Genomic DNA, 27,019 nt, shown 5'->3' with positions numbered 1-27,019 from the left:
GATGTCAGTACTGACAGCGTACATAATTGTCTAAGCTGTTTCAGGTATATTACTAAACGCTAAAACTGTTACGTTGAAGTTACTCCAAACTAGCAAATCGTAAAAAAACCGGGCAAGTGCGAGTCGGACTCGCGCACCGAGAGTTCCATACACATTTTTTTTTATATTTGAGTTGATTGAATGAAAGGTAAATTGCGGTTTACGATTTATGACGTATTAAAGAAAACTACTTACTGGATTTCGTTCAAACCAATTTTCGGTGGAAGTTTGCATGATAATGTGTACATCATATATATTTTTTAGTTTTATCATTCTCTTATTTTAGAAATTACAGGCGGGGGGACACACATTATACCACTTTAGAAGTGTCTCTCGCGCAAACTATTCAGTTAAGAAAAAAATGATATTAGAAACCTCAATACCATTTTTGAAGACCTATCCATAGATACCCTACACGTATGGGTTGGATGAAAAAAAAATATTTTGAGTTTCAGTTCTAAGGGGAACCCCCAAATTTTTTTTCTATTTTGTGTGAAAATCTTAATGTGGTTCACAGAATACATCTACTTACCAAGTTTCAACAGTATAGTTCTTATAGTTTCGAAAAAAGTGGCTGTGACATACGGACGGACAGACAGACAGACAGACATGACGAATCCATAAGGGTTCCGTTTTTTGCTGTTTGGCTACGGAACCCTAAAACGAACATTAATTACGAAAAACCATTTTAGTAACATTTATCCATCACTACTTAACTATTTATCATAAAACGTCAATAATTAACGAAAACAAATCTTCCTAACAATTTGATATAGTCTGACAAGCGAGTCCTAGTCCTAGGACAAGAAAGTGGCGGCAAAGTAAATACATTTAACATTGGACAAAAATGCGGTGATCGAATCCATAAACTCGTGCGCATTCTGCAAAGCAACAGCTAGTCAGGCAAAAGTAATATACCTACCTTACCTAAATTAAGGAGGAGAAGATACAATAGGTACAATACAATACAATAACTCTTTATTGTACACCAGAAATACTTAGTAAGCGATACAGAAAACAGGTACACAGAAAGAAAACTACAAGGTAATCATGGCTACAAGGTAGATGCTGTCCAACAATGTCTTGTAAGTTCGCGTATTCACGTGATCATAGAAGTAGGAAACTTTACAATAAAATTAATTGCTTCAATTCATTTTTAATTTACAGTGCTTCATCTTACCACGCCAATTTATAGGGTTGCCAAAACAATTTAAGACTGGCTTTAGGTAGGTACATTTTTCTTGGATCAGGACTCCCATGTCGGGCTCTAATTTGGAAGTAATTAAAATATGTATAGATTGAACTACTTAATTAATCATATCAAGCAATTGAGACTTCGGCGTAGCCTTGGCTACCACTTTATTGAACGGACTTCCCATGACAAATATTTACATTATAATTATGAACTGTATAGATAGTAGGTATTTCAACGGGGTTTCCGATAGACAACTTTAAAAAAAAGTTGAACCGATTACAACCAATCATGAAAACAATTTTCTACCAGTTTGAAGTCACTGCCTCAGCACGAGCCAGCGTTAATTAGAAGTATTCCTATTGAAACGAAAAAAAAAACATTAATATAGTCTGTCAAAAAAAGAGAAGAAATTAAAAAGTGGCAACACTGTAGTGTCATCCCTTTCAAACCCTGTCAAACCAAAAAGGAAGGACACTACAGTGTTGCCACTTTTTAATTTCTTCTCTTTTTTGACAGACTATACCTACAGTGCAAAATGGGTGTTCGTAATCGGTCCCGTAGTTTCACAAAACTTCAATTTATATTTTTATACGTTTACGTATCATTACTATTGTAAAGAACTCACTGGGCACTGGGGTAACAATTTAAACACAAAAATTTGTGAAATCGAGTGGTGGCAGCGTTAGCGCACGCGCGGTTCGTATCGCGTGACAGCGGTGACTGACCAACAGAACAGCTCGGGCTTTAACGCTACCCTCAAGTTTTATTTATTAAATCCAAAAAACCTTAACCTACCCACAACCTTAAATCTAAGAAAGACCTTGGAGTGGAGACCCTGGGGCGCGACACGCCCGAGAGGACGTCCGCGGATGAGATGGAAAGATGACACGAGAATAGCCGGGTCAAACTGGATGCAGGTAGCACAGAACAGAGAGAAATGGAGAAAGCTGAAGGAGGCCTACACCAAAATGGTAGAAAATGGCTAAGAAGAAGAAGAAGAAGGTAACCCCCGATTTTTGTCACCTTCGAAGTTAAATATCTCTAAAACGGCTAAACCGATTTTGATGAAACATCTAAGGACCATCGCTAGAAAACCTGGTTTCAAATAAAAAAACCGCATTCAAATCCGCCACAGACAGACACTCAGACATACAGACAGACACACATAGCGGTCAAGCTTATAACACCCCTCTTTTTGGGTCGGGGGTTAAAAATATAATGAGACAATTGACACCAGTCGACTTAGTTCCAAACTAAACAAAGTTTGTACTATGGGTGATTAGTTGATTACCTACTACTCAATGAGTAGACATACTCATATAGAAAAATGCGTAATAAACGTCAAAGACTCGAGAACAAACATTATTATTTATTAATAAAAATATCTGCACCAATCGGGAGGATCGAACCCGGAACCTCAAACTTCATAACGAACCAGACTACCTACAGGTTCTCTAACTTGGCTATCCGATCGTCGTTTTAGCGCAAAGGAATAACAAACACACACTCATATCCCTTCGCATCCATAATATTAGTAGGAGACTACGATTGTTATCAAGAAACACATTTATAAAGATGACAATAGGTAACTACCTACAGTAACAATACAGTCATATTGAAAGGTGTACCATGAATGACATTCATGGCTTACAGGAATTTCCACCTTTCAATAAACGTAATATAAATATTCAATTTACCGTAAACACGCTTAAATTCAAGTATACCTTTGCTAAAGCTACACGAGCCAATACTTTTCGCAAAATATTAACAGAGTACGTAATATCTTAAGATAACGTTGGTCACAATTAAAAACGCAAAAAGATATATCCGATTCAATGCCAATAACGCCCGTTATTCTTATCCGGATGAGATAAGATATTAGCAGTCAATATTGAACAGACAGTGGCAAGAACGTACAGAAGTATCGGTGTAAAGAGATTACAAATGCATTTGTGTTGACAATAGCCAACGTGTATTAAAATGGTGGTGGGTTTTATCCGTAATCTATGGTGGGGAGGTGATCCTGACAAAATGAACGAGACATCAGGTCTGACCCTTCGTGACGTATACGCCGTCCAGACTTCCTGGGCCCTGATACATGCGGATGCTTCTAAACATGGACTAGAATTGTTCAAAAGGTTAGAAAATTCTTTAATATTCCATCTTCTTATGTCTTTGTGTAGTGAAAATTCAAACTGAAATATAGATGCACAGAAAAACCAGAAAAATAAGACCATCACTGGGAATCGAACCCAGTAAAAATTTGGAATTGAAATAAAAAATACAAAAAGATTCCAAAAAACAATCTTTCTATGTGTAGTGCCAGCAGTACATATCAGTGATATAAATCAGTGACTACAATGGGAAATGGATGAAAATTTTAGAAACGCATGAAACTTTTTATATCAATAGGAATAACCTTTCCAATTAACAGAAAAAAATATCAGATTTTTAAGTAGCATCAATTATTTTTTCAGTCCGGTCGGTTACGGGTTGTTCCCAAGTTGTTCCATAGTCTAGGATAAAAAACATTAAAAAAGAATTTATGTGTCTTTGACTCGATCGCTCTTTACCGGGCCGAATAATACTGACATGGAAATACCGACCCTGTTTTTCATGTACACGCCCATAGAAACTGAACTGAGCTTCAAGTTTCAAGCGTTTCTAAAATTTTCTTCCATTCCCCATTAAGTATAGCAAAAGTTGTATACCAGCACCAATATCTGCCACAACAAAACGTGCATAAATGTCTGATACGACTCTATTTTTCAACCGACTTCAAAAAAGGAGGTTTTCAATTCGTCTGTATGTTTTTAGGGTTCCGTAGCCAAAATGGCAAAAACGGAACCCTTATAGTTTCGCCATGTCTGTCTGTCCCTCCGCGGCTTTGCTCAGGGACTATGAATGCTAGAAAGCTGTAATTTTGCACGAATATATATGTAACTATGCCGACAAAATGGTACAATAAAAAATAATTTTTTTTTTTTTTTTAGTACCTCCCATGACATGACGTAAAATGGTTTTTTTTTTTTCATCCAATCTTGTAGTGTGGGGTATCGTTGGATAGGTCTTTTAAAACCATTAGGGGATTGCTAGAACGATTTTTCGATTCAGTGATACGTTTGCAAAATATTCAACTTGCACTTGTGACTCTTCTGGTGTTGCAGGTGTCCATGGGCGACGGTAATCGCTTACCATCAGGCGATCCGCCTGCTCGTTTGCCCCCTATACCAAAAAAAAAAAAAACTTTAAAGTGCAAATTTTCATATAAATCGAGCGTTCCCCCCCCCTCTAAAATCTAAACCGGTAGGTGGAAAATTTTGAAAAAAATCATGATGGTAGTAAGTATATCAAACTTACAAGGAAAACTATAACGGTTAAGTTTTTTTGAGAATAATTGTAGTTTAAGAGTACCTAAATAGCAGCCTAAGGTATAAAATATACCTAAACTTGGAATCGTCAGAAAAATCCTCAGAAAAATATTACTTAATTTTTTCGTAATGGCAACGGAAGCCTATTTCGGGCGTGTCCGACACGCTCTTAGCCGATTGTTATGTTACACGATAAATCCGCCAATTATTGTGGGCCGAATTTCAAAATTCTTTTTTTGTTCTAATGGACATACTTCCGAGGTAGTCCCATTGTCACCAAGTCAGGATCTGGTGATGGGATCTTAGAGAAATCGAGGGCAACCCTCATATTTTATAAGCACACCTATAGCCATTTTTTCATTATTAACACCATCAAGTATTTACATTCAAAAAGTATCATTTGGTGAACTGGGCCTGATGAAGAAGACCGTGGGTACCTACCAGTACTCTGTTATAAAATAATATAACTAATCCGTGGAATCGTTGTGAGATGCACTTTGGCTACAAATCACTAAAAACTATGGAAAATGCATATTTACAAAAAATGGAAGAAAGTATTCAAAAACCTTGAAAATCATTTTCTACTAGTTTGAAGTCGGTGCCTCAGCATGAGCCAGCAGGAGTGATTGAAGCCCAATAGTATGTAGGTGAGGTAGACGACACCTGCTGGCTCGTGCTGAGACACCAACTTCAAACTAGTAGAAATTTACTTTCAAGGTTTTTGAAGTCGGTTCCATTTTTTGTTAAAAAAAAATTAGGGTCGGTAGGACGTGTCAGATGTTTTTGCACACTTCGCTGTGGCAGATATTGATGCAGGTGACGGTACCTACGCTAACTGCGATTTATTATTTCCAAAGATGGGTTCGAATTCGCGCTCACGCTTCCCTTAGCAACCTAGGTAGGTACTCTCAGAGTTGTCTAACGAAAATATTCGCTCTACACGCCACTAGTTCCTATAAATCTTTCCTTGAGACAGTTGACAATCGCTGATATTGACACAGAAACAGTCGCATTTCAGTCTTTCGGGCTGCCATCACATTCACATTATATTTTTCATTATATTTTTAACGCGCTCGTCAGCATATTAGTAGAGATTCCTAAAGACCATCCAAGAAAACAATGCGATCTCTATAAAAATCGTAGTTAGGTAGTCGAAAAGAGCGGTTTATAACCTGGATATAATTATCTTAACAGCGAACACTCAATAATTATGCTACGTTATTCAAACAAGTCTGAGTATGCGCACAAGTTCTTAGGAAGTTTACGGCTTTCGCGTACGTTTTGTGTCCATTTTGATTCCAGAATTTAAGAAAACAACAAAAGTTGTATTGGCTGCCCTCCAAAATTTCGTAACAATCATGTGTGGAGCATCTCATATTTCTTTAAAAGGAATCATGTGCACAACAGACGTAACACAAGATGTATTTTAAGATTTTCTTAGAACTATCTTCGTATAAGTTTAATTTCAAATACTTACATGGCGCCATTATATGCTGACTTCTTACTTTCTTGGATCGGCATTTTAGGGTTCCGTACCCAAAGAGTAAAAACGGGACCCTATTACTAATACTCCGCCGTTCGTCCGTCCGTCTGTCTGTCTGTCCGTCTGTCACCAGGCTGCTGTATCTCATGAACCGTGATAGCTAGACAGTTGAAATTTTCATAGATTATGTATTTCTGTTGCCGCTAAAACAACAAATATTAAAAACATTTCAATCTTACATGTGAGTTCCAAGACTAAAGCTTTACTATAGTATATAATGATCAGCAAGGTATTAAAATGAGGCAATAAGTGCGCTAAAAACTCTGCTACTTATTAAGTAAATGGAATTAAAAATTTAGTAACGAAATTTTCAGCTCGATCTAATGCCAATAAAAAAACGGGTACTTAATGTTATTTTATTTTCATATTAGTGATGCAATATACCTACCTACTCAAATATAAAGTAGCTTTGTAAATAACATTTATTACTTCCATTCAAATCAAAACAAATGAGCAAGCAAATGCATTAAGAAATATTTCTCAGCTTATGCAATATTAATTAGCGAGAGCAAAGTTTAAAACTGAGGAAAGGTATGTCACGGGACGCGTACATTCTGCAACATCATCGAATCATGCGCCTGGGCACGTAGCCAATAAATATTGACTTTAGTCATTGCGTAAAGCCCCATTAGTTACTATGTAAAATAGTCGTTTTATAAGATATAAATATTACATTCATTAGCGACATTATTATGTTCTATTGAACGAAGGTCATCGATATAGCCAAGCAAATTAGCTCGTTGAAGTGGGAATGGGCGGGCCATATAGCAAGGAGAACAGATGGCCTTTGGGTTGGGGCTGGGGCCGAAAAGTTCTCGAATGGAGATCGCGGATCAGCAAGCGCAGCGTAGGACGTCCACTAATGAGATGAACGGATGTCCTGGTAAAAGGTGCAGGTTCACAACTGAAGCAACTGGAGGTCTATGGGAGAGGCCTGTGTCCGGCAGTGGACGTCCTACGTATGATATGATAATGATGATGATATAACATAGAACTGTATGATAGGTTTCATCGAACAGATGATCTCTCGTTCTTACAAAATTCTGAGGGATGACTAAGGCTTTGCAAGCCCAAAGGTAAGGCCTTCTTAACAAGAGTAAAGTTGGTAAAAACATAGAAGTAAAGACTTGATCAAACTGTGCGCGGGCTTGGCGCAGCTTTTCCTTATAGGCTTATAGCAATGACGTCACGTTCCGTAACAACAAATGTGTGAGTCGTCACACTGTCACACCTCCACGAGTTGCACAATCGCGCCCATTTGTTTCATACTAGTGTGACTGATAAAGCTCCAAGTCATGCAAAATGTATTGATTCTATTCTATGGAACAAATAGCTACTAATGTAATGAAATGAATAGGTAATCCGTTCCCATCGTGAAAATTCGGAACACACGACTACTTCCGAATGCTGCGGGTGTGTCTATGAATTATCGTATTAATAAGTGACATTTTTGTATTAAGTAAATAGGATACTTTATTTATTATTGACAAATAACACAGAGAGTGTCTCACGTTCAAAGTCACACGTCATAATAAGTGATCACTTTTGTACCTTGTCGCTTTCAGTCGTTACACAATTTCGTATTGCCTTTCATACATGACGTTAAAGTGACAAGGTACAAAAGTTATCACTTATTTGTGATGTTGACGTACCTAAATCACGCTGAGATGATATAAGCCCCACGATCAAATTATTTATATAGAGAATGTAGTGTAAACAAAAATCTAATAAAATCCTAACTTAGGTGTTAATCACACTATATCGATTATTTTATGTCTTGATAAAATATGACCTTTACCTACGTTGTCTTGACGGGTACTGGGGGCTAACTGAAGTAGCATGGCAAATACGAACATTTCCGAGAAAATAAGATGGGAAAGGCTTAAATATTCACTACATCCTCGAGCAATCACCAGTATTGTACGAACCTGCGCATATTCAATTTATTTTTCCAGATTATTTCGAGCTGACCCCGAAACGAAGACCTTCTTCAAAAGTTTCAGGATCATGTCAGAAGAGGAGTTTTCAGCCAGCTATTTGTTCAGGGCACATGCCATTAACCTGATGGCTTCCATCAACCAAGCAGTGACGCATCTGAAGCAGCCAGAGTTGGTGATCGTCATGATGAATAAGCTAGGAGAATCACACGGCAGGAGGCAAGTGGAAAGGAAGCATTTCAATGTGAGTATTGCCGATGCTTTTCGGAATGTCAAAATGACAAGTAGATTAATAATGAAAGAAATAAATAAATATCACGGGATAATTCACACCAATTGACCTATTCCCAAAGTAAGCTTAGCAAAGCTTGTGTTATGGGTACTAAGCAACGGATAAATATAATTATATAGATATAATAGATACATACTTAAATACATATTAAACACCCAATACCCGAGAACAAACATTCGTATTTTTCACACAAATACCGAATCGAACCCGGGACCTCAAGCTTCGTAGTCAGGTTCTCTAACCACTAGGCCTTCTTGCCATCTGAGTGGATCCACGGAATAGAAAAACAAGAGCAAGTGACATGGAAACAAAAGATGCTGATCATAAATAAGTTCAACTGAGCACAGTTATGTCAATTTCGTTGTCAATTCAAGCAGTAGCGGCGTTAGGGTAAGGCGCGGTGGGGTGACCGCCCAGGGCGCCCGCGCCAGACTTAAAGGGGTGCCTGAAGCCTATACTTATACTTTCTAGAAATTTTCCAAGAGTTTGGGGCTCCGTGGAAATCTCGCCCAGGGCGCTGGAAGTGCTAAAACCGGCACTGAATTCAAGCAGTATCTGGTAGTTCTGTAACTAGAGTGTATGATAGCCATGGAAGCTTCCGTATAGAGTTCAACAATGTAATATTTTTACCAATTTGAGTGTTCCTGTTTACAAGTGGTCAATTACAGTATTCTCTTTTATCCTGACATCTTAAACACACAATAAGCTGTGATAACTTAATGGTTTGACCTATCGCCTCTCAAGCAGAGGATCGTGGGTTTGAATCCGGGCTCTCACCTCTGATTTTTTCAAATTTCGTTTTTGAAATTACTTGAAAACCACGCGCTGTACAGTGGAGGAAAACATCGCGAGAAAACCTGGGTAAACCTGCGAAGCAATTCAATGGTATGTGTGAAGCTTCCAATCAGCACTGGACGCCCGTGAGAACTACAGCCTAAGCCATCTAATTCTGTAAGGATATAAGCCCAGTAGTGGTACTTATATAGTCTGGGGTTCAGGGGAGCTACTACGGAATTCGAAGTTCGTATCGTACCGTCCCTCTCACTCTCGTATCAAATAATATTAGCGTCAGCGGGACGGCAAGATACGCAGTTCGAATTTTGCACTTCGTTGTATGTTGGTCCTAGAGTGAAATTCATAATTCTTCCTTTTTTTATAAACGAAGAATGTATGTAACTACATTGTTATAAATTTTAAAACATTGTGCAAGTAAACTATCTATTCTGTGATACAAGTTTTTCCACCAATTACGTAGTTAGTAACTTAATAAAATGACTTGCATAAACTTGGATCGGCTAACGTCAGTAAAAAATAAATAATATTGAGACTCTGATTGCGTAGTATAAATAAACACGGCTCATTTCTATTTTCGGAGCGCCAAGAGGGTAGTCCTCCTATGTTTGGCTGTCAAGGACTCTTTTTTTGGGTTGTTTTACCTTTAAAAATACTTCGACTTTTATTGTACTCCACGATAGACTAACATCGGTTTTCAACCAGTACCTAGCCGTTTGCATTTGACGGCTTAGGTAGGTATTTAGGTTCTTCCCATCTCAGATTAAATCGAAATCGCGGTGAATATAACATTAACTATTTGAATTGTTACTTATCGCAACGTTTGCTCTTTCATGTTATAATTTATTGTATCTACTTATGTTATTAATTATTTCAATATTTAGTATATTTGATTCATCTCGGCCTATATACGTCCTACTGCTGGGCACAGGCCTCCTATCAGAATGAGAGGGCTCGGGCCGTTGTTCCCACGCGGGCCCAGTGCAGATTGGGAACCTTAGACACACCATTGAATTGCTTCGCAGGTTTGCAGAGGTTTCCTCACGATGTTTTACTTCACCGTGAAGCTTGCGGTAAATTTCAAATAAATTTTGCACATAAATTTCGAAAAACTCACGTGGTGCGTAGCCGGTTTTGTTCCCACGATCCTTTGCTTGAGAGGCCATATTAATCTTTGTGTTACTTTTGTATTTTTTGTGAATTTAATTTAATAATGAATGCCTTTGCCTGATTCCACGATATAAATATAACTTTAATTGTGAAAGGTTCTATATTAGTTTTAGATTTAATTTGTTGAATTATACCTACCTAATAAGTGATACATGTATCGGTAAATACATCAATCATTGTGAAATGTACACTGAAAAAAAAGGATAGCTGAACTAGCTTGGCTATTTGATGTTTAGCCAAAATTGACTAATTAAGAACCAAAACTGCTGATATTAAGATTGGTTTTTTGGAATCTTCTCAGAGACCTATCAGAGAGAGAGAGAGAGAGAGTTTCTTATTTTTCTGGTTTTTCTGTGCATCTATATTTCAGTTTGTATTTTTGATATAGGTTTTACGGGATGACCGTAAAAGTAACAAAAAATTTGGAATTGAAATAAAAATACAAAAAAAATCCAAAAAAACAATCTTAATTTGATTGCTTAATAACGATATCTCTTGTCCGGGTGAGCGGTTAGTTCCGATGGAGTGCCGAAAAGTTTCTCTATGAGGGCTGCGGCATAGATGTCGCTAGTGTCGCTGCTTAAGTGGCTAAATAAGAAACAACGCAAGGTGAGATATGAGGTGCATAGGAGAAAATCGTGTCTGTATCGTTGTCCAGCGGTGGTGTAGCGGTATAGCACACGGCACGGAATGCCGAGGACCTGGGTTCGATTCCCAGCGCTGGTCTTATTTTTGGTTCTTGGTTTTTCTGTGCATCTATATTTCAGTTTGTATTTCGATATGCTAATATTGCAAAACTGATTTTGTATGACATCACCCGACTTTAAGCTACTAATAGGCCTTAGTTTTGTAGTCACTCAAGTTATACAAGCAACAAATTCTTTTGATACTGTTTTTTCAGGGTAAGCTGCTGCGGTGAATAATTTGCATTTTTTTGTTACAGGTAACAAAAGTAGTATTAGTCGGTATGTTACAGGACCTGAAACTCAGTGCAGACGTCATAAATTCATGGGACAAGTGTCTTGACTTCCTGTTTGAACATATATTCGCGAAACTCAAAATATTTTAAGGCATTAGGTACTAAAGACCAATAATCCTAGCACACGCGATTTGAACCAAGCAAGCAATAAAAATAAAGCGTGTATCCTTTTCTACCTAGTTAGCGTTTAAAAGAGATGGATGCTTTATGTTGAAGACATAGTGTGCTTGGCCTAGTACCATAAAAATGCCCAATATGCCCATACAAATACAATACAATACAAACTCTTTATTGTACACCAGAAATAGTAAACGATACAGAAAACAAACACACAGAGAGAAAATTACAAGGTAAGCAATAGGCGGCCTTATCGCTTAAGAGCGATCTCTTCCAGGCAACCTATACTGTTACCATACCTATAATGTTAAGTTAAATTCGTCATGCGCCCGAGTATACGTTAGAGTCAACGCCGTTTACTTCTCTCTCTAACGTATATACGTCTCTAACTCTATTACTCTCTAACGTAGAGCAGCGTCCCTAAAGTTGACTGAGGCTTACCTCAGCCAGTAGTTCATTAACAGCCTACTGTAGATGGACTTAAGGTAGGATACGTTACATGCCTCTCGGGATAGTAAAAGATTTAGGTTAAAAGTAACATAAACTGCTGTGATTAGATATAATAGTAAATAGTTTTATATACTTAGACATAATTAAATAAATTTTAATACACTTTGTTGAATTTCACTTTACTTACCCCCTCTAAGAGATACTTTTCCCTAGCAGTAAGAAGCATACTAATTTAAAATGTATACAGAATATTTCAGACATTTGGCTTAATTTAATTGAACGCTCATGCATAGAATTTTGAGCGGAATTTTTAAATTTAAAATATAAATAAATAAATATCACAGGACACTTGCCACCAATTGACCTAGTCCCAAACTAAGCACGCTTGTACTATTGGTACTAGGCAACGGGATAAACGTGTTTAAATAGATAAAAACATACTTAAATACATATTTAACGTCTAAGACCCGAGAATAAACATTCATACTCACTAAGTATTCATACAAATATCGAACCCTGGTCATCAAGCTTCATAGTCACGTTCTTTAACCACACGATACGATCGCCAAAGTGCCGAAAAAGATTTACTTACACTGGTTTCCGTCAAAGTAACCTTGAAATTAAACTGAAATTATGTATCGAAAATACGAACTGAAATATAGATGCACAGAAAAACCAGAAAAATAAGACCAGCGCTGGGAATCTTACCCAGGTCCTCGGCATTCCGTGCCGCGTGCTATACCGCTACACCACCGCTGGACAACGGTACAGACACGAATTTCTCCTGTGCACCACATATCTCAGCCTGTTTGTTTCTTACTTATTTAGTCACTTAAGCAGCGACTAGAGCGAGCATAGATGTCGCTAGATCTATGCTGTAGCCCTCATCGAGAAACTTTCAGCATTCCATTGGAACTAACCGCTCACCCGGATAAGAGAGCAATCAAATTAAGATTGGTTTTTGGAATATTTTTGTATTTTTTATCCCGTAAAAGTCACAAAAATTTGGAATTGAAATAAAAAATATAAAAAGATTCCAAAAACCAATCTGAAATTATGTATTCAAATAAAATAGTACGCGTGCTAGCCTCTTAGGTCAAAAGAGCATACTATTACATCCGTTGCGGTGAACTGAACACCAGGCACCCAATTTCGCTGAACCCAATTAACCCTACCCTTTTGCCTTTGAGATGCTTCGAGCTAATTATCACATGGGGATTTCCTCAGAGCAAATTCTTGCCGTTTCCTTCCTAGATATCAAGAGGAAACTGTCTATAATATTATAGAAGTGATTAATTTTAATTTAACAATAAATCATTACATATTTTTTCAAGGATAACCTAAGAAACATAATAACAAGCTAGCATAAAAATAATGATAGGTACCCGAAAAAAATTTACACATACTAGTTTGTGACCTTTTATCAGAGTGCCTTTTATTATTTGTCCATTACGCTTTTTCTTTTTTTTTATGGGCTCTATTAGGTAAGAAGGTACCATAGTTATTTTAACATAATCATTCAAACCTCTTTTGAAGACCCGGGTATAACTACATCAAAAGTTAGTCTAAAAATGCTATCTGTAAAGATATTTTAAGCGAATAATATTTAAAAAAATCAGAACCAAAAGACTTTCGTGTAGTCGGATGGTGAAATCATTTCACTTTAAAAAAAATCTTAGATTTCGTTAAGCAAGCGTATTAACGTACATAATAAAAATAAAAATGGTACATAATTTCTTATACTTTTACTAATAAACTAATTTGGAACGAAGGAGTCGTTAGTAGTAGCGACGAACATTGCAGCACCAGACGCCACTAAATATTGGCGTTACTCAAGTATACAATTTTCGGTTGGTAAATTAAATACAATAACAATACAATACAAATATTTTTATTAACAGGAACATATTTGATACAATACTTACAGAACATATCGATCAGACTTCAAACAAGGTATCTTGGACGCCTGGTTAATCGTTTTCGCTTCTGAAAAATCTGAGATTAAAGTAAGGCTATTGCTAATAAAAGCAAATAATATGTCAATTTGATATTTGCCCTCGCCATACAAACAAAACTTTTCTTATAACATATTTGTGTGGGGGAGGCCTATATATTGTAGTGTTTACTTCAAAAGTAAATATTAATTTTATCGCTTTGAAGACAATAGCCTATTGTTACATGAAATAAATTTCGCAAACATTGTCAATCCTACGAGTACACAGTGCAACAGTATCTAAAGTACAGTCGAGTTCATAAACTTGTGAGCAAAAATTTGATCAAAAATATCTGAACACGCTTCTACGCCGTTAATAATAGAGTCGTGTTCAGATATTTTTGATCAAATTTTTGCTCACAACTTTATAAACTTGACTGTACCTCAAGTCTTACCCCTTGTTCATAAAAAGTGACCAACCTGTTAAAACGAAATGTACATTCTGTCTTTACTTATCTTGCAAAGCCAAATCGTCCGGGTGGATCAAATCAATTTAGCTAATTTCCGATTAACAGTAAACTAAAGTAGATATGTTGTATTTTTTAAAGTATTAACCTTAGCGGTTAGCGGTTTACTTTTTAGTTGTCTTTTTTGGCGGCGTTTTTTGTCGGCGTTTTTTTTTCAGGCTTTTTTTTGTGTCGGGGTTTTTAAATTTTTAATTTAAGTTTTTTTTATTTCATGTTTTTTAAACTGGTATATTATTTTTCTAAAGTGTACTAGTTGGTGTGTGTAGGTGTGGTGTAGGGGTTATAGCACGCAGCACGGATTGCTGAGGACCTGGTTTCGATTCCCAGCGCTGGTCTCTTTTTTCTGGTTTTTCTGTGCATCCATGTCTCAGTTTGTGTTTTCGATGTACTAGTGTATTGGATATCCTGGCTGCAGCATCAGCTCATCGTGTTGCCACCATTGCATTGTATGTAGAATCCAATACTGATCAAAAGGAATCAAACACGATATATCTGCTATTATTTATTCAAGAGTATACTGGTGTGCTGAATATCCTGGCTGCAGCATCAGCTCGTCGTGTTGCCACCACTGCATTGTATGTTGAATCAAATACTGATCAAATCGAATCCAAACACGATATATCTGCTATGGTTTTATCAAGAGTGTACCTACTAGTGTTCTGGATATCCTGGCTGCAGCATCAGACCGAGAATTTCATAATCTTGCATAGTTATATAGCATACATGGGTGTTTCAAATTTTAGGTCCCAAATATGTTTGAAAGTAAAGTAAATACCCATTATACGTCTAAGATTCCTACCGCAGCGAACAAAAGAGCTGATGATCTTGAAACGGCTGAACCCATTTTGATAAAACATGTCTACGAACCATCGCTAGAAAACCTTCATTAAAATAAAAAAAACCGCATTCAAATCGGTCCACCCGTTTAAGAGCTACGACGGTGCCACAGACAGACACACAGACAGACACACAGAAAGACACACATAGCGGTCAAACTTATAAAACCCCTCTTTTTGCGTCGGGGGTTAAAAATCGAAGTTCGTATCGTACCGTCCCTCCGACGCTTATATTATTTAATACGAGAGTGAGAGGGACGGTACGATACGAACTTCGATTTTCGAATTTCGTAGTAGCGCTGCAGCAACGAACAATAAAACACCTATCGCCCGCCGCCATACAAAAATTTCAATTCTCGTCTCGCCTCTCCGGTGGAAAAGCACATTGAATTTATACTCTATGACGGAAGCAATACGGTTTATTTTTACAACAACAAATATTTCAATTCAAGTCTCGCACATCCTTGTCAATGCTTATTATTTCCACCGAAGATGCGCTAGGAGAGAATTGAAAATTTGCCATACAAATGTCAACTCTCGTCTCGCCTCGCCGGTGGAAAATCACCTTGAAAGAAGGGAACACCTATGAAATCAAAACCACCCCCTATTAAACCACACGTGTACCTACCTATAGCAGCTACGCGGTATTTGCATGGTGATAAACGTATTTGCACAATTACCGATAAAATAGGATGAAATATTAAAGTGACTGAAAAAGACTGAATGTGAATTAACATAAGCCAAGTGTTCACTAATAAAGGAGTTAGATCCGCCTGTAAAACATGATAGCACGTTGAACTATTATTAGGTCAAACTGGGTCAAGTTCATAATAAGCAGATCTTATTACTACGAACTTTGATATTCGAACTTGGTATCGTGTCATCCCGCTTTGGCAATTCGTATTCAATAGGAGTATGATACTAACTTCGCATTTTGGAGTATTCGAGCCTGCGGATCTATAGGGAATTTAATATCTTACAACTACGAAAGCCTTTATCATATATATGAATAAAGCATTACATTAAATTCCATGACGTTTAAAGTGTTTATGGAGACGTCGTCACTGGAACGATATCAAAGAGAAACCACATCATCATGTGGTTTGGGAATAAAAACAGGATCTAAAAATTTAAGGTTCGTTATGCTTACACAGATAATTTGGTACTCTTAGTAGAGTTGTTAATGACTATTTTTGTAACTTTCATACATGTCTGGAGAGACGTGATTAGTATCTAATTTCAAAAACCTAGGATACTGGCAACAGTGGCAACCAATAGTACCGGTATTAGCGTTTGCAAACAATTATTGTTTGGCACTTGAGGTATCGCATCTAAGGCCTCTACCCCTGGTATTGCAGATGTTTATGGGCGGTGGTGATCTCTTAGCATCAGGAGACCCTCTTGCTCGTTTGCCATACAGTCGAATAAAAAAAAATTGTTTTCGAATGGGTTGGTTAGAGGCGATGTGGTGCAGTTGCTAGCATACTCGGGGAGTACAGCCAAGACATGCGGGTTCGAATCCCGCATGGTGCACCCTAATTTCATTCATTTAAATCTTACATTTCATTGAGCAAACTTTCTGCTAGTAAATATAAATATAGTTTCCAATTTCGTTCAACGCCAGGTTGATTATTAATTTATGTAAAGAATATTATTAAATTAACATTATTTAAAAGATAAATATACACACCCGCAGTAGTTATCCTGATATTTTTATTGATTATTAGACCGAAATAGAAAACTTATACTCGTACTCTGTTAACATGTCAAGCTTATTGGCTTGACATTTTCCCCGACGAATCTTTGCATTTCTGCAAATAACCGAGCACGTTGCGGCGTATTGACTCAGCTCCCATTAATGAGATGTGGTGACAATGACAGTGCAAGAATAAGCTCTATAGTACACCGTAGTAAACAGCTGGGACCAGTCCACGCACAGCCGTTCACCGCAGCGCGCGAACCGCACGCCCGAACTTTACGGAGTTCCAAATTTACGTGAGTATTTTGAAAATGGAATTCGCTGTGTTCAGTTTAAGTTTAATTGCGGTCGCGTTAAATTTGATTCGGATGTTTTGTGTAACTTTTTAAATCGTTGGGATGTTTAAGAGGCAAACGAAATATTATCATTCAGAAGCTGTAGGTAATAATCGCTAGTTTTCTGTGGCTATTTAACGACCAGAAACAATGGAACTGTACATTTTATGACCATTTCAACTAGAATAGTCATTTGAACAATACTCGTATCTAATTATGGACCGTTTAGATATACATAGAACTATTTAAACTTGATAGATAATCTCAGAGCTGTAGTTTTATGTGTGAAATATTGACGGAATTTATGCAAATGTGCAGACTATTATGTAAATCTTAATCATGTACATAAAATTTGTTACGAACTGTTTGCGAGTAGTCGTATAATGTGTTTTATTTTTTATTTTTTAGAAACACTGTCACTCAAATGTTAAAGAAAATTTAATTGAAATTACACTCGAATTTAGTAATATCTTTGCTTTAAGGCACCTTAGGCTAGTTATATAGTTACGGTTTGTTTTGTTAGAAATCCTACGAGCGCAGACATTAAGAACGTCTTATTCAAGATGTAACATAATAAGACTTAGACTAACCAACGTGGTATCGTATATCTACCTTCCTTTAATAACGTAAATCCACTGGTGTGTAGAGTAGAGTAAACATAATCCTCCTTCTTACAAACGTTTTCATACAGCTTCTATATAATTACATGTTTAAGAACTAACATTAGTGGGTACGATCGATTAGTTATTTCTTTTTAGATTGCACAATTACATCATTAACGGAATCAAGTTCTCGTAACTCAGGTGTATACACCTCCTGGGAGGCCGCTATGTTTTTTCACCCTAGCCGATATTTTGTGGAAAGAAGGAAAGCATTTTTGTTTTTTTTTTCGTAGAGCTTCGTCTGTCTTTGCGACTATGGGCGGTTGGCTGAGCTACCTTTGGTGGGGTGGCGACCCTGATGCTGTCAATCCACTGACAAAGCTGACACGACGGGAAGTGTATTCCGTACAGAAGTCCTGGGCTTCCGTCTTTGCTGACTCTTTTGCCAATGGAACCGAGCTGCTAAAAAGGTAGGGTTTTAGTAAAAGTGTTGCCTAGAGAGGTAAAGAAAGATAATGAAATTCACTTGTTTGCGTGTTGGCTAGAGAGCCAAGTAGGTAAACTTATAATTCAGTGGCCTAAATATATTTAGTACATGCATAGATGCAAACATCTTGTGTAACCCCTTCTGACCACGAAGATGGCTCAAAATTCTATAACTTAGACTCACAACGTAACATTTAACAGTTCTCCACGTTTAGTCAAAAGAAAAGAATACAAATAAACCCAGTACAAATTGAATCTTTTCGTTATTGATATCTGAATGATAAAAAATACATTATAATATTAACTATATAACAATACCTCAAGCCATAGAAATCAAGAGTACAAAAATAAAAAGCAGGTACAATATAAAACACTCTATAACACAAGCATCCGGACACAATTCGGTCCATAATAGAAAGAATCCTTGAGCCGGCGAAGTGTCACATCTTCTAATCGGTATACAAATACATTCGTGCTCAATTGAAGACTCCGTACAATGAGAATCTGTGATTCAATTCGCTTTTGACCCCCTGGGTGAAGGCGTTTCTTGGTGTGTATTTAAAATAATCGTTCTACGGCGAAGTTTTTTTTTTCTTAAAACCAGCACCTGAACCCACCAAAAAAAAAAACAGAACAAAAACCACTAACTGAAGCCAGCGCTGCAACAGTTTGTATTGCCAATATTGAAACTGTTCATATTACTATGAGACCAAGTTCCTATAAATATAATTAGTCCGTCAGCTAAATTTTCAAAAATATCGTACACGTACTTATTCTTTCGTCAATCAAACGAAAATTATGGAATCGATCATGTCCAACCCACAGGGAACCAATGACGCCTCGTGTTGGAAACTGCAAACATGCGTCTAGGATTGCTAATGGTTACTTGCAATTGGCTAAGTTAAGTTTTTTGAAGAGGTGCTAAATTTTTTTTTCGATAGTCGACTTCTTAATAGTCGGGGAACTGCAGCTCTTTTATTTTTATTAATTAGAAATATTTCTTTAAGTGGTTTTTTTTTTTTTTTTTTTTATTAATATAATCGAAACAATATAAATACAATGAACTTATTATGCCACTATTGGAAAACCCACTGGGGGTTTATGTAATAGTAGGCGAGTTACAGCGGTTCAGTACATAGATTTTTTGCTTAAGATAATTAAGTTGAAGTATAAATAGTTAGTTGTAAGTAGTTAGTAGGTAGGTACTTTGTTGTCACTCTCAAGGTAATACTTTTTGAGTATTTTCTTACATTTTACCGGATTGTTGGCCGTGTTTACAACTTCGTTCAACAATTCCTTTGGAAGGGTATTTAGAATAGCAGGTACCAGGTAAGAGTTGGTTCTCCTTCCATAGGAATTATTATTACATGGTAAGTCGTAAGCCGGCAAGTAATGCAGGCGGCGCAGTTGTTGCGAACGGGTCTTTTGTTCGATTGTAGGTATGGCAGCGCATTCCTCTGTGAGCACGGCTATATTAAGTTTATTAAACACATTGATTACCCTGCAGTGACTAAATAAGCTACTGTAGTCATCTATGCAGCGACCTCTCACGTGTTTAGGTACCATCGTCTTTAGCAATGAAATTTGAAGTCTATATATTCGTTCTATATGAGTTTTATATGTCCTACCATAACTGCTTAGCCCATATTCAATTACAGAATCTGCCATAGCGAGGTAAAGAGTTCGCAGGATTTTATAAGGAAGTTTATACCTTAGAATTGCTAATTTAGCTGTAATAGACCGTAGTTTGGAGCACACATGGTCTATGTGTGGTTTCCAATTCAATTTACTATCCACAATTAGACCAAGATAAGTGTGGTGCGATACAACCTCTATAGCTCTGCATTTACATTTTTTATTTTGCGGATTGTGCAAACATAAGTGCTCGTGTGCCACGATAGTAGGGATTTGCTGTTCTTGTTTATAAGGGGATTTTATGTGGACCATTTTGGTCTTAGATGCATTTATCACTAGCCCCACATCGTGAGCCCATTTGCACAACTGGTCGAAGTTGTATTGCATAGCTTCCTGCGCACAAATTAAGTCTTTGTGAGCGGTAATCATGCATGTATCGTCTGCAAACTGGTACACAGAGCTCCCGCTAAATATATTGCACATGTCATTGACATAAATCAAGTATTCAGTGGGACCGACTATAGAACCTTGGGCCGTGCCTTCTTCTGTTAGTAAGGGGTCACTTAATTTATCTGCAATTTTTACCATCGTGTGCCTGTTCTCGTGGTAATCCTGAAACCACTTGAGCAGGGGTCCCTGTATACCATTTTGCTCAAACTTGGAGTAAAGCGTTACATAATCCAAGCAATCAAAAGCTTTGCTAAAATCAATAAAGAGGGTAAGCACTTGTTTTTTCTCATTAAGATGGCCATTCACCTCATTCGTAAATTTAGATAATAGTTGTGAGGTATTTTTATTTTGTTGAAATCCGTATTGTTTGTCGTTTATCACTTGGTTATTCTTGAGAAATTTATTTAATTCGGTTCCTAAATACCTCTCAACTATTTTATCAATACATGACAATATGGTAATAGGTCTATAACTATCATAGTTTGCATGTGAGCCTCTTTTGTATATAGGTCTTATTATTCCTAATTTTAGTCTTTCCGGATATCTAGAAGTAGAAATACAAGTGTTAATTAAATGAGTAATTACTGGTGTTATTTCATTTATTACAAACTTTAGATCCGCAACTCGAATATTATCTGCACCGGGACTTTTATTATTATTTAGTTTACTTATTATGCTATACACGGTACTATCACTAGCTTTTTTTAATCTCATGGTGGAGAAGGGTGTGTTACAATAATTTTGAGTGTCTAACAGAGGAATATTACAATTAGTGCGGATACTTTTAACATTACTTTTAAATTCACAAGCAAATTTGTTTGCCAGGTCTTTGACATTAGTCTGAAAATGTTTTAATATAATACTGTCAATACACTTGCACACTCTACCACTTATTCTATTGACTATTTCCCATATTTTACGCGGGTTTCTAAAATTATCGCAAATTTCATTTTTAATGTAGTTGTTTTTAGTGTTAAAAATATATTTGTTAGTTTTATTTCTATATTTATTGTACAATAAACGTTTCAAGCTATTATTTTTATCCGTAAGCCAATTTTTATACAATTCGTTTTTTTTATTACACATGTACTTAACTTTAGGATTAATCCACTCACAGTTTTGTCTTTTACTTGGCTTGATATGAGCCTGGTATGTAGATTTATCGTACACATTATTAAATTGTTCTGCGATAAATTCAACAATATCATTGGCGTTATTGTATTTTAAAGCGACACTCCAATCGACCTTACGCAGCTCACTTTGCACTCTCTTGTTGTCCAGTTTGTTTACAAGTCCGCTCCCGTACGGCGCAGCGGCGGCGGGGTTTGTTATTACGCAACCTGTTATCAGATGGTCAGCTATGGCATTGTTTATAACTGCGGTGTACCGTCCGTCGCATCCGTCACTTCTCACAAACACATGATCAATACACGATTTAGTAATGATTTCCCCCCGCTTTTCGATCCGGGTGTACTGGTTAATTCCGCATTCTAAAGCCTTTTCACAAAGCATGTTTAGGTATTCGGTGGCAGCTGGGGAGTCCGATTTTAGGTCAATATTTATGTCACCTATCACAACGCACGTACTTTGAGGTGGGTATCTTCCTATTAGGTACGATAACTCTCGTGTGAATACAGTCTTATTGGTTTGCGGCGGTCTGTAGATAGTTATAAGGTTTATTTTCTTTCCGTCTGTACATTTCAATTCACCCGCTATACATTCAAAAGTAGTAGGCAGCACCGATGTTCTATTAAACTGAATGCTATTGTGGACGTATGTTATAATGCCCCCGCCTCGCCTATTTGTTCGTAACTGAGTGTACATGTCGTAATTTGCAAGTTCAAATAGTTGTGCACAGGTTTCTGGAATATTGGCTTCTGTAATAGATATTATGTGTATTATGTGTTGACTTGTTGTTATGATATATTCAAGCTGTGCAAAATTCTTAACTAATGATCGTATATTTACATGAAATAATGTTATACCATTGCTAATATTGTGGGTGGTTTTAGCAAAGTCGTTCCATGTATCGTAATTGCCTTCTACCAAGTTGTTTGTTAAACTTGTAATAGCCATTTTTTATTATTGTAATGATGGGCAGTAAGTAAATTCTGATCTTTATTGAGACGAGGTTCTTTGGCCATTCTCAGTCTTGTACCGGCTGCTTAGTTCTTCAATGTCTTTGATAGAACTATATGACGTTTGTGAGATTCATGTTAAACTGCTACTGCCTAAATGCAACACGTTGTAATAGGTACTTATAAATAAGCTACTCATACGTTACTTCCTATAGCTGTACCATCCAGCATGCTACGACTGCTACGAGCATGTTATAGCTCAACCGTTTTGTTAGGAATGTTCTACAAAAATCTTACAACAAATAAAAGTTAATGTCAATTTTAAAATCAGTTCAAATATTTAGAAGGTTTGTTATAAACAATCACGTAAAATTATTCCGCAGTATTTCAGCTAACAATTGAGACAAATTTTGATTTGAATCGGTACCCTTTCAACGGTTTTTTCGTCGATCAATTTATGGAAACACCGCAATCAAAAAGTTCTGAAAAACTTACAAGGGGTATCCAGCCAAACTGGCCCCATACCTAAGACCTGAGGTAACTTAACATACTTAACGTAAATTTAAGATACTTTTGTAGGTGTACATTTACCATACATATACCACAGTGTACATTTTTCTTTGAACAAAACCCACTAATTCAATATAGCGTCAATAACGTATTAATTAATTAAAACGATCAAGTTAACGGCGCAGTTAATTTTACAACTGTTAGCTGTCAGTTTTATGGACCCAGCTCAAAAGAGGACGCGTGGAATACGAAATAGACGTAGCACGCGCTTTGAATGTAGTGACAATGATTTATCGGTGATACCTATGAAGATTTCGTTAAAAGAATACCTTTATTGCCTACTTAAAACAAGCCCTTTTTTGGCTAACTGCACTTTTTGTAGACTGTGCTTGCTTTTTCATTTTAAGTTTCATATCCATACCAAATTTAAAGTCAAAGGGATTTGCAAAACTATACTTTTTTACTATAGTTTAAGATTTGATTACACAGACACCGGGACAGGTGAAACTTTAAACAATTTTTTTTAAAGCAAACATAATTTTTTAAGTCGAATAAGACGATATGATCGGATCCCTCTGGATTAATAGATAGTACCTAATGAAAATCGTTCTTCTACTGCAATCCTTTCTTTAAAAAAATACGATGATTCCGTATTTCGTACTCATTCTTGATGCCATCTATAGTATATATAAAATTCAAAGTCCTGACTGACTGACTGACTGACTGATATATCAACGCACAGCCCAAACCACTGAAGCTAAACGCTTGAAATTTGGCATACATATATATACCTTAAGTGACATAGAGGTACACAAAGAAGGGATTTTTTGAAATTCCCACGGGGTAGGGAATAAATGGGATTTACATTTTCACTTTTAAATGGCTCTATTTCGGTAACTATAATTATAAGACACTTGAAATTTGGCATGCAAGTAGGTAATACTAACTGGTAAAAACCATTTTCAGGATTTTTTACAATTCCCACGGGATAGGAAATAAATGGGATTTATATTTACACTTCCAAGTGATCCTATTTCCGTAGAGGGAATCTCTCACAGGTTGATAGCTCTGATACGTAATTTTACAGTAATGTACATTCAGTTTTGATGATACACACGACATAATGAAACGCTGAAATAGCTATAAAGATAAAAAGCTAATCTAGATATAATTATACACCGGCATTGTGCTCTATGGAAACCAGATGGATCTTTAATGCACTGAGGAATTGGACTCTGGGGGAATATAACATGCGTAGAAACATACAATAACTTATTAAATTACTAGAATTTAATTCTACGCACGGCTTCGCACGCGTAAACTATTAAATCCGGCAGTTGAATTTAAATTCCAATATTTCACTGTAATGTCACGGCAATTCCTAAAAATTATATCGCTGATTTCATTATCGTTGCATATAAAAAACCCGCGTCTAACCAAATTTCATGTCTCTTAACCCAGCGGTTGCGGACGGTAGGGCGTGGGCCATAAGTCGTTTGACAATTGTTTTTTTCTATGCACAGACTATTCCGCGCTTACCCAGAGACGAAAGAGTTCTTCAAAATGGTCCGCAAATTGCCAGAAGAGGAATACGCGACCAACATTCAGTTCAAAGCACATGTGATTAACCTGATGAATGCAATCAACTTGGCTGTGACCAATATGAACCAGCCTGAGGTTGTCGCCGCCATGATGCAAAAGATTGGAGAGTCACACAAGAAGAGACAGATTACCGAAAAACAGTTTCTCGTAAGTTAAATAATATATGCTATTCGGGGTACGTGAGTAGGGCCAACCCTAACGCCCTCCCTCAGTAAATTGATAATGGATGATTCACAATCATATTTTAAGTAAAACTCCCCGCTCTTATTATTTTGGAGTGACCATGCACTTAACTTTTTACTGTCAACATTGAAAAACCAACTTTAATATCACTAATACTGATACAACATAGTAGCCTTCACTTACTGTGAAACCGGTAAGGTAAGTCCTGCTGACGTCTCCCGAACCGAATTACCATATTTAACGAATCCAAAATCGTTTTTTTTTTCATTATTTTTAAAACCTTGTGTTGGCTGCCTATACGCTGATAGGTTATTGCTTGTGACACGTGACGCTAAATAATTTGATTATATTGGGTTGTACGTTTTTTTGCTGTATACCTACTAATCAGTGTTAATTAAATATTTTACATTTTACATATGATTTTTTTCCTACTAGTCCCAGTAAGCCAAACGTACGTGTGTTCGTCACTGGCCCAATAGCTGCCACCTTTAATTTTATGTCATTCGCAATGGAAGTGACAGCAGGCTGTCGCATATTGGGCACTGGCGTGTTGAACACTCGGACATTATCTTATGCCAGATTACATTGGTGTAGTGTCCTCTTAAATATTACAGTTTATTTTTCTATTACAGGATCTGAAAAACGTGATAGTGAAGATGTTCATAGAGGTACTTAATTTAGACGACGCAACTCTCTGCGCTTGGGGAAAAACCGTTGACTTTTGGTACCAACACATATTCCCATATCTAAAGTAGGTAAAGCCGATGTGAATATAGACTTATGCAGTGACGTACGTGCGTGTGAGTGCTGTGACGTATATAAAAATTAGTGTATCGTAACCAAAGTTATGTGACTACTTATTCAATTGTGTTGTGTACATAATAAAATCTATTTGATATTATATTTAAGTTTTGCAAAAGGCAAGCGGGGCGTTGTTTCCTTACATGGCAATTCCAATGCGTTGGCCGAATAACTATCATTTTTTGATCATCTGTAATATTTTATTTGTAAATGCGTTTTAAAAATGGACATAATAATTATATTCCTAAACCGAAGCGAGTCATCAACAAAGTATCAACACATTATAGACTAGATGGGCTTTCTATGTTGTTTACTATTTAGTGTTACTAAAATAGAGTTGCCTTTGATGATATTTTTCGGTGGTAGGTAAGTCATAAAGTCCATCTTGAGAAACCATTAAACCCCTTTCTGTTTTAGGGGTATTTTTGTAATACTCTGTATATAGATACAATATAAAGTATGTTTACTGTAAGTTGCATATGGGCAAGCTAGTTGCCACATCATGTCGTCGTAATGAAACATGTTAATATAAGAAATGAGTTATCAGTGTTTTTATATAGAACTATTTTTATAAAATAGGTTATTAACTGATAAAATATACTTGTCTTGTACATTTGACAAATAAATAAATAATTATTATACTCCTATGCTGAATACTGTTTTAACTAGTTTTACTTAACCCTTTATCGTTGTTGATCGTAAACAAACGACTCGTAACACGACAACAACAAGCAACAAAATTTTTTTGCACCAATTGCAACGCGTATTAATAATGGTGGCGCCACAGTTCATTGAAATTCAAATATGTTTACAAAAAACGCAATGATTCCGCAAAAATAAATACAATAATAATGACTCAGTAGATATATATTGTTCACTACAACCTAAAGCTTAAAAAAGTTTAATTTTTGGGTTAAAATCAATTTTCTACTCTGTAATAAAATTGGTGGGAACTTATTTATGACTACCGATGTAAACAGAGGCGTCTTTAGGCGTCGCGGCTGCAGGGTGTGCGTTGCACACGGGCGCAGCGGTGTTAGGGGCGAAGGCCGCGGCAACTTTGTACCTATTCCATTTTGACCGCGCGCTTCCTAAATGGCGCTAAATTAATAAAATTGCACACGGGCGCTACATACATTTTAAGATGTAAGTTATCTTACAAAAAAATCAATGAAAAATAATCGGTAAGTAATCATCAAAGTAAGTCCATGCCTGCTAGCAATATCAGAATGTCGCAAATTATTTTAATCAGCACGCAGTGACTTAGTTCACTTGTTTGCGTCTCCTATTACATACATGAAATCGTAGCTGGCGCCTCTACAAGACGAGTTCCCTTTATCTAAGACACTTCGCATAATAGGTATCACATAATTTTTTTAGCCGAATGATACTTTTGCATAATCATTTACTTTGCATAATTATCAGTTCGAATAATAGTCATTTCTCAGAATATTATA

General features: G+C 36.6%; 2 protein-coding genes across 2 annotated transcripts; both read left to right on the top strand.

Annotated features, from left to right (window-relative positions):
- Positions 1-2,890: 2,890 nt before the first annotated feature.
- Positions 2,891-11,988, top strand: LOC141428580 (cytoglobin-1-like). Its single transcript, XM_074088587.1, has 3 exons — positions 2,891-3,372; positions 8,104-8,329; positions 11,283-11,988. The coding sequence occupies exons 1-3, from the start codon at positions 3,215-3,217 to the stop codon at positions 11,406-11,408; spliced, it is 510 nt and encodes a 169-aa protein (XP_073944688.1). The 5' UTR covers positions 2,891-3,214; the 3' UTR covers positions 11,409-11,988.
- A 5,036-nt stretch (positions 11,989-17,024) lies between these two features.
- LOC141428578 (globin-like) lies at positions 17,025-26,223 on the top strand. Its single transcript, XM_074088584.1, has 4 exons — positions 17,025-17,176; positions 18,111-18,287; positions 24,500-24,725; positions 25,394-26,223. The coding sequence occupies exons 1-4, from the start codon at positions 17,040-17,042 to the stop codon at positions 25,514-25,516; spliced, it is 663 nt and encodes a 220-aa protein (XP_073944685.1). The 5' UTR covers positions 17,025-17,039; the 3' UTR covers positions 25,517-26,223.
- Positions 26,224-27,019: the final 796 nt, after the last annotated feature.

Source organism: Choristoneura fumiferana, chromosome 6, assembly GCF_025370935.1.
Source record: "Choristoneura fumiferana chromosome 6, NRCan_CFum_1, whole genome shotgun sequence".
NCBI classification, from domain to species: Eukaryota; Metazoa; Arthropoda; class Insecta; order Lepidoptera; family Tortricidae; genus Choristoneura; species Choristoneura fumiferana.
The sequence above is the reverse complement of the archived record's forward strand: the minus strand, read 5'-3'. Positions and strand labels throughout refer to the sequence as shown.

What these genes read in the sequence shown, in the direction of transcription:
- LOC141428580 (XM_074088587.1), top strand. Translation starts at nt 3,215, where the DNA reads ATGGTGGTGGGTTTTATCCGTAATCTATGGTGGGGAGGTGATCCTGAC. An exon ending in GGACTAGAATTGTTCAAAAG is followed by an intron (nt 3,373 to 8,103) that starts GTTAGAAAATTC and finishes TTATTTTTCCAG; the next exon opens with ATTATTTCGAGCTGACCCCG. An exon ending in TGGAAAGGAAGCATTTCAAT is followed by an intron (nt 8,330 to 11,282) that starts GTGAGTATTGCC and finishes TTTTTGTTACAG; the next exon opens with GTAACAAAAGTAGTATTAGT.
- LOC141428578 (XM_074088584.1), top strand. Translation starts at nt 17,040, where the DNA reads ATGAGATGTGGTGACAATGACAGTGCAAGAATAAGCTCTATAGTACAC. An exon ending in GGAACCGAGCTGCTAAAAAG is followed by an intron (nt 18,288 to 24,499) that starts GTAGGGTTTTAG and finishes TTCTATGCACAG; the next exon opens with ACTATTCCGCGCTTACCCAG. An exon ending in TTACCGAAAAACAGTTTCTC is followed by an intron (nt 24,726 to 25,393) that starts GTAAGTTAAATA and finishes TTTCTATTACAG; the next exon opens with GATCTGAAAAACGTGATAGT.